Source organism: Camelina sativa, chromosome 8 (assembly GCF_000633955.1).
Source record: "Camelina sativa cultivar DH55 chromosome 8, Cs, whole genome shotgun sequence".
NCBI lineage: Eukaryota > Viridiplantae > Streptophyta > Magnoliopsida > Brassicales > Brassicaceae > Camelina > Camelina sativa.
Genome location: NC_025692.1, coordinates 573830 through 584589, shown reverse-complemented (window position 1 = coordinate 584589; position 10760 = coordinate 573830). Strand labels below are relative to the sequence as shown.

The window sequence follows — 10760 nt, the reverse complement described above, 5'->3', positions numbered from 1 at the left end:
TTTTTTTTTTTTTTTTTTTTTTTTTTTTTTACTTTTTGCTTTCTTTAATTTCCATTACTAAGTAATTACATGGTGTTGATCGTTGAACAGCTTCCCTTTATTCATCATAACAATGATAAAAGTCTTTTCCTTTTTTATCTCTCGATTCTTATTGATTTGATTTGTTAAAATTCGTTCATGAAGTTGCTGGTTTTGTGTTTTTGTTCTTAACTCGGTTTAATTATTACAACGTTTAATTATCAATTTTGATAGGATAAAATTTATTATTTTATATTTTGGAAAATATCTAAAGATGTTCTTACTAGATGAAATTTGAAAGAAGATTATCAAAATCATATTCGTTTTTGTGTGTTTGTTACTTATGGTTAATAGTATGAAAATCCATAACAGACACCAGGCCTTTTTGTAGCGGGAAAAAAACAAAAAGCCTTCTCGTTTTGATGTTTTCATACCATATCATAGAAATAAGGGCTAAACTTATTTTAAAAATTAACTATCATGGGCCACTTATTGGGGCCTCAAAACTATCTGAGATTATTAATTACCTTCTCAGTCTCTCATTCACAGAATCGGCCCTCGGAAGCTACGAGTCTTCGTGTCGTCTCCGGCGAAACTCCGGTATATCTCCGTGTCTAACGTTTACCTAAGGATTTGACCCGTCTCTTTTCGCTTAATCATATGCACATTGCATTGTGTTGAGGAAGGCATGCGGTACATTGCATCTTAACGGATTCGTTTTCAACTATACTGATTCAATGAATCTCTAGAGTGTGGATGGAATTTTAGTAGCAGGCAACCTCATAAATGATCCATCAAGATTTGTGTGTCTCACAGCTTATTTCTGCTTATGTGTTTTCAGGAAAGTGTGTGACTGAGATTTGAAGAGTATTGTTTGGGTTCAGATTTGTGGTATACAAGAAGATGAAAATGGACCCCCAAAGAGTTTAATCAATGAGGTTTGGTCCATTAGATTTTTTTTTATATTCCACATGTGTTATTGTCTGCTTTGTTGGTGTTTCTTCTTTGTTTTTATTCATTAAGGTGTTTTTGATTCCTTTTAATGTTGTGGCCAATTTTGTATCTGAAAGCAAACATGATGATCTGTTCTGTGCCTTAAATGTTTACTGGGGCAAGAAAGTGTACTTAGAGTTTGCTTCAGTCCATTAGAGTGTTATATCAAGTCCTTTTTAAGCTTTTGTGTTTTAGTCTCATAGTTTTGACTCTTGTCCCACCTTTTGTGTATCATTCATACGCACATGGTTCTTTTGTACTTTCTCTTTATGTTTTGTGTAGATAGTGCATGAAGATTCATCCTATAGGCCAAAGACTAGTCAGTACTCTTTGTCTAGTGTTCACAAATTTTAGGGTCTCACAAAGATTTCATTGGATCCTCTTGATTATTTCATGATTTGTTATTTAGCTGCATTATTAGGATCATCTGAGGTGTTAATTATGTTTGTTCTTCTGGACTCTTTGCTTCTTGTCATCATCACAAATTAACAAGTTCTTATTTTATAAGTATTTGTTTTGTTTTCTCTGTGTCTTGTTAACCACTTTTCAATAAAAGAATGTTTTTTTCTTACTTTTAGGTATCCCAACTGTGACTTTATATATATATCTTTTTCCGGTTTGCTTGACAACAAATCTTCTCATGGATCTCAATATAATCTCTTTCTTCTATAACCTAAAAAAGTTTCTCTTCGTTTCTAGGAACTTCACCAAATCCTTTATGGTGGTTGGGTGTCTATAAGAATCCGTAGATGTCTAGTTTACAACTCGTACTTGTAGAAATGTGGAAAGATGTACATCATTGAACTATAGTAGAAAAAATATACTCACAAGAGTACTAACCCTTGGATAATACTGGTGAAGGTATCAATGACAAAAAAAAAAAAAAAACCAGCACAAAAGGAAACTCGAGCAGAGAGGCTTGGCTCGAGAAAAACAATTTCAGAGCAAAACCCAAATAAAAAAGAAAAGAAAAGATTCTCAGAGCTTAAGGGACAAGTCAAGGTTCTTTTGCTGCTCTTCTTCAGCAGGCTTCAACAATTCTCCACCTCTCCGCCATAGTTCGGGAGTTGGAAACTCTACTGGAATCCTTCCTACATCGAACCTACTGATGTTTTCACATGTGGAAGTCAACGGTGGAGCAATCATCATCTGATGATGAGTATATTGATTCTCTGTTGAAGGTAGTTTACCTATGGCTGGTTGCTGAACGAGTGGTATCCTTGACCAGTTGATCTGACCATACTCACCACCAAAAACGTTATATGAACTTGGTTTGGGACTCATTGAGTGCGCCTGAATAGCCAAGGATCTGTTGCTGTACTGTCCATGGAAGGGGAACGGAGAAAAACCATATGGATGCCCGAAAGCTGCGGCAGATGCCATCCGTTGCCCTCGCTTTGCCAAAGTCCTCTCTCTTTTGTGAGCATTTTGGTGACCACCAAGCGCCTGTGAGCTGTAGAATGTTCTTTGACAGTAGTTGCATGAGAAGAGCTTCTGTTCAGTGGAACTTGACCCGTTAAAACTCGGAGTGACTACACTTGCCTCTAAGCAGTTGAGGAGATTGAGTTCTTGATTGAGCTCTGGTTGACTAGAATCATATCCTGCTAGCTTAAGGTCAAGCCTTATACCTTTCTATCCTGCTTTTTGATCATAATTCTCTTCTGCTTGTGCTGATTCTGCCTCTATGTTGTAATTTTCTAGGCTCAGCTTTGTTGGAAATGGAAGAGTGGTGGATGCAGAAACGATGCATGAAGAATCAGATGGTCTTGGCTTTCCGCTGGAAGAATCCATGAGGGGCAAAGAGGGAATATAATTTTCCAGGTGATGATGGTTTTGTTCCCTTAAATTGTCTCTTTCGCTCTCAACTCTCAGATCAATAGCTATATATCTGGAATTGCATATGAAAAAAATGATTAAAAGCCTAGATTTTTCTCAGAAGTGGGAGCAGAGGTTTGATGCTATATAAGGAAAGAATAGACTCGCTACAAATGCTTTTGGGTTTGGTAATAAGTGGAAAAAAGTAGTAAGAAGATGAGAGAGAAAGAGAGAGAGATATGGGTAGGTCTAGTTTGCTGACACACCACACACAACAGAACACTTGAAGCTGATTGGAACTCCACCAATTAAAACCTGTGTTTATCCCTTTGTAGGAGCAACTTTCACTTCACATCAAACTTTTTTTTTGGCTGCTTTCTCCTTCAATAAACCAATCCCTATTCTCTGTCACGCATTAACTTCTTATTTTTGGTCCTCTCAGTCTTGTGCCTCTATCTGCTTAAAAGTTCTTCAACAACGAGTATACATATCATCATATGTATGCCAATGACATCTATAATCGCCCTAATTCAAAAAGCCTTTTAAACCAAATTTTAGTCCTGGTGAGTTCAAGAACTTCTTGTTTAGAACTACTATGCTTGATATTTGCTAAGTCCGGCTCTGATTGATGGATGCTTTGTTTTTCTGTGGACAGATTCCTATAGGCCCCAACTCGTCTTCGTATGGTATGGTCTATGTATGCAACCGCGGATATATGTGTAAGGAAATTACAAAACCATCCCTTCAAATCCGCAATTGGATATGTATAGTAGTATTCACTAGTTTTAAACTCATGGAGACTTTTAACTTTTGTATGAAGGAAAAAAAAAAGGAGTTGTGGGGGAACAAGACAAAGGAAAGCTAGGCAGTTCAAAACGATCTTCTGAAACTGGGACCGGTTTTATTTGTATGATGAAACGACAACTTGTTGTAATATTCACGGAGTAGATGAAGATGACAACAAGTGACAATGAAATGAAAAGGATGCTCAATGACAAGAGAGAGAGACACAGAGAGAAGGAGAGAGTGGACCTAGTGGATTATTCAGGTATGTTTGATGTTTCTGTGTACTTTTTGAAACTTCGAGAGGATAGTGGCCATGTCTGTTTCCTTTTAGCTTTCTACTGTTTAACTCGCTTTTGTCCTCTTTTCACTTCTTGCTTTTAGACTTTGCTTCATATTCACTCCCCTCCCTCTTTACATCCATTGGAATCCTCAACAGTTTGGGAGGCACCCGGATTTTATGGTGATAGGTTTTCGAATACACACTGTACTAAACTCTCTTAAGACACATTGTACTAAACAGTGATTGCCACTTTTTATATGATCCTTCCTGAATTTTTTCTTATACACACAATAGAGTCTCTAGAAGACCTTGGCAACATGTAACATCTTTTGAGTTAAACCAGGATTACTTAAGTTTGTTTCTGCTAATCATAGACAATCATATCTGAATACGTTTCATCATTATATATGATCTATTGTAATGAATTATGTTCGGATCCTTTTCACTATAGTTTGCTTTCAACTTAAATATTATTAAATATATGAATTAAGGGACATGATTAGGAATAGTATCACCCTTATTTCACAAATAAACACTTTAGTTTATAGAGAGCCACCTCAGCTATTCTAATCCACTTGAGAGTTGAGTAGAAGTCTTTCTTTCTTTAAAAGGCAACTACATATAAAGTACAAAAAAACTCTAACTTCTTGAGGCAACACATTTGGTCCTAATTATCAAATTTGAATGCGGTAATTTCTTACTCTGTTTATATGAGTCCACAATCTTTAGATGCGAATGCGACAAGAGCGAGTTGTATAGTTTGATGCTTGTTCGTGTGTGAATATAATCATAAAATGAATTGTTTATGGCTTTATGAAAAATTCGAAGTACCAATAAATTTGTTGTTCAGGTTTGGGTGGGAAAACAAAGTGATACGACAAAGCGTCTCATCTGTGCTGGGCCTCAGGTTACGAATCTTTTATATTTCTCTAAACTTTAGCATATTTTAATACGTAGTGGAAGCCGAAGTTAAAAGAAAAAATATGCAAGTAAAATCCAAAGATCTATAATTTGTTAGGACAAGTAGTTTAAGTATGTTGAGTATTTTGTCGAATGCGACCTTATAATATAATTCGTGGGTCCAATGTTACATACGATCTACAATTAAAGAAACTGGGAAGCTGATTCGGTGAATCAAATTGTAGTTTTTGGTATCCCTAATGAGGAACTAAGTCGTACCACTCCAATGAAGTACAAGATCAAAATCTTTGATCACGACATGTTTTGAGTTCTGATGAAAGCCTACAAAATTTTGGAACTTAAACATATTTTTTTCATGTGATTTCGAATAATCTGAAGTGTTTGATGATTTGCACCCTAGTCTATTTATTAGTTCTTTCATGAAATATTTTATTAAGTAATAGTATTAGTAATCTTTATGCACACTTGAATGAACTTTATAATAACTTACACTGTATATGTATCACATGAATTACTAAGGAGATCTTTCCTACTTATAAAATAGTTTAAAAAAACAAAGAAGCATGATGAGAAAGGGTAAGTGAAGACAAGTGGTGCAAGAGAAACACCCCCACATGGATGATTACAAATATAACACTGTTTTGTGTTATCACTAATCAGTAATCACAAATCAACTGAATCTTTTCAATTAGATTTGCTTTGTCTCGTCCAAAATTAGGCAGAAAAAAAAAGTATATTCCAAAATGCACCTTTTTTTTTGTTTTTGGTAACTCCAAAATGCACCTTATTAACCTTACTCTTCGTTTTTTCTTTTGAAGAATAATATTATACATATATCCCTAATCATACTTACTTGCGATTTTTTCGGCAATCAAGTAGACATCAACACACAAAAGAAACTAATAAAAAATAACGTTGGGTGCTTGACAGCTTCTTTTTGGATCCACAAGCATATCATAAGTTCATAACTAATCGTTATAATTAGGGTTTATTTTGCTGGTCTCAAGCAAACTGATGATAAACATGCAAATCTTTGTAGCTTTAGTTTCACCCATTACTTTTTTTCTTTTAAACATAAAAATTAGAATGTTTAGGAATAACAAAGTTTTCAATGAGAACAAGTAAAAAACGACATATGGTAATTGGCCAACCACAAGGTAATAATACCAAATGACTCCATTGCATCATATCTAATAGAAACAATATACATATTTTTCAAACATGTAAGAAAGTGTAATCCATATTTCATATTAGTACAATACAAAATAAACATTGGTTGAAAACATTATCTCACCTCCAAATGGCTAGTAATCAAAAGCCCATACAACCACAAGAAAAGGCCCAAATCAGAATCCCAACGCACAAACAAAACGTTTACACGTGAATAGAGAGAGAGAGACTCAGAGAAGCCGTTACAAAGATAGGACCGAGCAAGCAAGTACTGTTTCTTGTCTTCTGTAAGAAAGTCGATTTGATTCTCTGCCACACCTAGACCTACCTAGGTAACGGTGACTGGTACATGTGCCCTATTGCTATTTTTTTAATTCTTTTTCTTTATTTTATGGTGTCGTCGTATTGCTCTATTGAATCATTTTCGTGTATAAAGAACCATTTTCGTCCCATTGTCAAAAGCGTGAAGAAAATGAAATATATAACGTTTTGAGAAACATTTGTATTTATTTATTTCGAGTTCATATATATACCACACGAAATCCACATCTGAGTGGACAAATTTCTTCTTAACAGGCTGGATTTTTTTTTCTTTTTTTCTCCTCTCTGCAATTGAATGAGCTATACGTCTCAATCAGACAATTTATTAATCTTCTGTACCATTTGCGACTCAGATGACGTACTTTGTAACAGGAATAAGAATACTGGCCAACAACAAAAACATTGATTGCAACTTGCAAGTAAGTAGAATGGGCTACTCATTTACCCGTATGATAATAAATTGCCTCTTGCCTCTTGCCTCTTGATGTGATCGGCAAAATGGAACATACATAAGTATGACCACATTACCACACCTGTAGAGCAAGTATATTGAACTGCAAGCTGGCACAAGCAAATTCTACAAGAAGACACTGTTCAATTACATTTGCCATTTAGTAAGAAGAACAAGAAAAATTAATAATTGGAGATTATTTTATTTAAATAAACGGGTAGCTGAATTTGATATACATTCAGAAACTCAAACTAAAACAAAGAAAAAACCCCTCAATTTGATCAAAAGGGGTTTTTTTTTTTTCTTTTCCTTCTGAAAACAAAGCAACAAAGACACAACAGTCACTTTCTACACCAATTTGCCAATTTACACAACGACATTTCTAATTGGTCTCACACACTCACAAAGAAGACTAAATCTAATTTGCAGTTCCCTGGAATTTTTTTTTGTAAAAGAAAAGTATCTTTCATTTTTCCCATCTTCTTAATTAAGCAACAGTAGTAGTAGTAGTACCATCTTCCACACCAAGACCATACAAGACACCAGTATATTTCTCAGTCGATCCAGGGAAATAACGTTCCTTAAGCTTCCTAAACGAGCCTAAGGTAAGCAAGCTATCGGACCCAGCTTGATGACATACACCAACTCTCTCCACTCCCATAAGCTCAGCTAGTCTGTTCAACCCTCCAAACAATCCATTACAGAACGTCATCAAGTGCTTAATATCATAAACCGTCGGGAAATAAACATACAGCAGCTTGAAGAAATCAGCCTGCTTTAGAGGCAGCTCCTTACAAGTCAACAGCTTAACCAAATACCCGAAATCATAACCTCCATGGAACGTAACCCACGAGATATCATCGTTCATCACAATCCCAGATGACATCAAAAGCTCACCGAACCTAACCACATCAATACCTTTCTCAACATTCTTCTTGAAATCAATCCCACACTGACGCAACAGCTCGATAGACTCGCTCGCGTAGATGTCCTCACCGATGTTGAACTCACGGAAATTGAACTGCCAGATACAGAACTTATCCGTGCCACATTTGGGTAAGTTACCGTTCTCGTCGGAGAAGGTAAGCCCAACTTGGATCAGTTTCAACAAATCTACGTTTTCCTTGAGAGTCCTGTAGTTAAGATCGTTATTGTACTTAAAAGTAGCAACAGGCTTCAAAACCACACCTGGGAACTCAGTATCCATGGCGATGTAGCTGAATTTGTCGACGATTTCACGGATCAACGCGAATTCTTCAACTAAATTGTAATCCCAAACCTCCCGAATCATAATCGAATCTTCTTTCAAAGTCTCCGCCATTTCTACAAACCCAGATCTGAAAACAAAGCATACGTCGAACTCGGAAGACACGCAGAGAGAGAGAGAGAGAGAGAGACTTCGGGTTACGGAGGATCGATCGCTAGATCTGCAAACGAGACCTGCCGATCTGATTAAAGAAGGAAAAAAAAAACGAGAAATCGAATGATTTCAAAATTAATCAAACCCTAAGGTGTAAAACGAAATCGAAATGGAAACGAAGAAGACAATGAAATTTTTACCTGAGAGTTCGCAATACAGATGTAAGGAAACGAACAGATCTAGCAGATTCGAAGAGAGATCTGTGCGTCTGCGAGAGAGAACTTATCGGGTCAACCAAAGAGAGAGAGAGAGAGAGAGAGAGAGAGAGGTTTCAAGTGGTAAAGGCTTTTGGAGACGATGATGATGAAAGTGATAAATAGAGAGAGAGAAGCGATGGAGACAACTGTGTCTGAAGCCTATTTTCTTTCTCAAAACGATGTCGTTTGATGATTGGAAAGGTTCATACGTCGACGTTTTGGTGTGCTTCTTTTTATTACAATTACACTTTATATTTTTTCCGAATAAAGATTTTTATTATATCAATCATTACATTTTGGCCAGTTTACCCCCAATTATTTATTTTATCTGTATTATCCGTTTTCTCTAATAAATTATAATAATTGTGGTATAATTTTATGATAGAGTGTGATATGATGACCAAATTTTTATTAATGAGTACCACGGGAACTCCGTTAGTTTGTAACTTCTATGATTTTTTATTTATTTTTTGCATTATTAACCTACCTTTATTATTTTTGTTTTGGGGTGTGATTAGTTCAAATGCAAAACTGGTATATTATTACAAAAAATGAATTTCTGGTAAATAAAAAGTAAATCCTAAAAAAGGTTAATAGTTTTGATTAGTTAATTACATCATAATCTTATCGTTGTTGTACCGAGTGTTACTTTATAAAAATAGTATTAAAAACGGTCAATTTTCCTATTTCGATATTTTAACTAATATTTCTAATTTTTTTAACTAATTTAGTATTGTTTACTATTTTTCTTTCAGTTAGCTTTTTACTCGTTTTGGGTTACTAGTAAAATTTAATAGATTGTTTTTTTATATACTGCTAATTGATTTTTTTTTATTAATTGCAAGTGAAAACATTATATTCTATCAACAAGTTGTATAGTAATAATATTGATAGTAGTATATGATTCTAGACTTAAATGGTTATAATTATGATATTTTTTTAATATGAAGAACCTGTAGGAGAAGATGTACAAACTAAATTGTATATTGAATGTTGTCTCGAAATTCATAATTTTAACAAAATTGTCTTACCTTCATGACAAACAACACTAGCCTATTTTTGCAATTGAGCTAGATGATAAAATATAAACCTTAAAACATTCTTGTCCATATGGATTGTCTTGCAAAAAAAAAAAAAAAATGCAAGAATACAATGTTTGATTTCTTCCCATATATTAGCTCTTCAATTTTGGATTTGCTTCCTCATGTAGCATTTTCTGCTATTTTAATCAAAACAAAATATTTGTTAGTATATTTGGTAAAGCTAAACAAAGTTATTGTAAGTATAATATTATTGACTTTAGATCTTCTATTTCTACCTTTCAAGTGCCCCATTATATTACTGAAATTATATTTTTTTTTCCACATATTACTGAAATTATATAACCAGGGAGCTGACGTTTGATAGAGGTACATGCATCACTTGCATACATAATGACTTCCAAATCATCTTCGTTCATGTATACAAGGAACCATTTTAGATTTATAAATAAAATTTTCCTAACTTTCACAAACGTAATCTATTTTTTCTTCTTAAATATATTTCATCGAAAGATTCTCCAACTCATCAAACGCAGACCAACAAAATGTACAGAAAAAGAAAAGACAATTAATTTACAAGGAAGAATAAGGACTAATGGGATATTGATTCTAATTATTATGACGGAGTCAAGGCATCATCGTGCCTCCCACTTGACCTAAAGCATTATCCGTGGCTTTGTAATAATTAAATTCGTATTTCTAACATAATCTAGTAGTATATGTATGTGAATTTATATAAATTAATGGTAAATGGTGAACTTGTTTTCTAAAAAAATATAAATAATGTCAACGCACAAAATACTAGATGATGGTTCCATCATCAGACCATTTTCTTGAGAAAGTTCTGTTGGAATCCAACATATCAAAATCAAAGATTCTGCTTGATTGTGATTAATTATAGTATATACAAAAAATAATGCTTAATTGGTTCCCTCGAAAAAGACTTGTCAATTGGTAATTGCTTGGTCGCCTAAATACAGTGTAATCTTTATATTTTATTAAAAATCTTCGTCTAGTACTGATTATGCCCCGCAAAATCGCTAGACCCATCCTATCCGTCTCGATTAATGACTAATCCCCACCTAACATCGATTATCTAATTATGCCCGTATAAATTAAGAGTTTATGATGTTTCACAGGAAAAATGGCTTTTTCATACCTGGACAAAGCTCATGTGTTCGATTCATACATCGGACTATGGCCTGTGCGTTAAAATACATTGACTTTAGAAAATAAGAACTACATACCTCAACTATTGTTTTTGTGCTAACATATACAAAAACATGATTAATTAGTAACTCTGTTAATTTCTCCGTTAAGCCAATCTGACGTGGAATCCATGTGTGAA

At 34.4% G+C, this 10760-nt stretch overlaps 1 protein-coding gene and 1 pseudogene across 2 annotated transcripts; both read right to left on the bottom strand.

The window, feature by feature from the left end:
* LOC104705363 lies at positions 1764-3362 on the bottom strand (annotated as a pseudogene).
* On the bottom strand, positions 6936-8480 carry LOC104705362 (probable CCR4-associated factor 1 homolog 10). Of its 2 annotated transcripts, none has more exons than XM_010421348.2 (2): positions 8316-8480; positions 6936-8182 (listed from the first exon to the last, which is right to left on the bottom strand). In XM_010421348.2, exon 2 carries the CDS (start codon positions 8074-8076, stop codon positions 7243-7245), a length of 834 nt encoding a protein of 277 aa, XP_010419650.1. In that variant the 5' UTR covers positions 8077-8182; positions 8316-8480; the 3' UTR covers positions 6936-7242. The 2 variants fall into 2 exon arrangements, with proteins under 2 accessions (XP_010419650.1, XP_010419649.1); XM_010421347.2 differs by having other exon boundaries at positions 6936-8203; positions 8316-8476.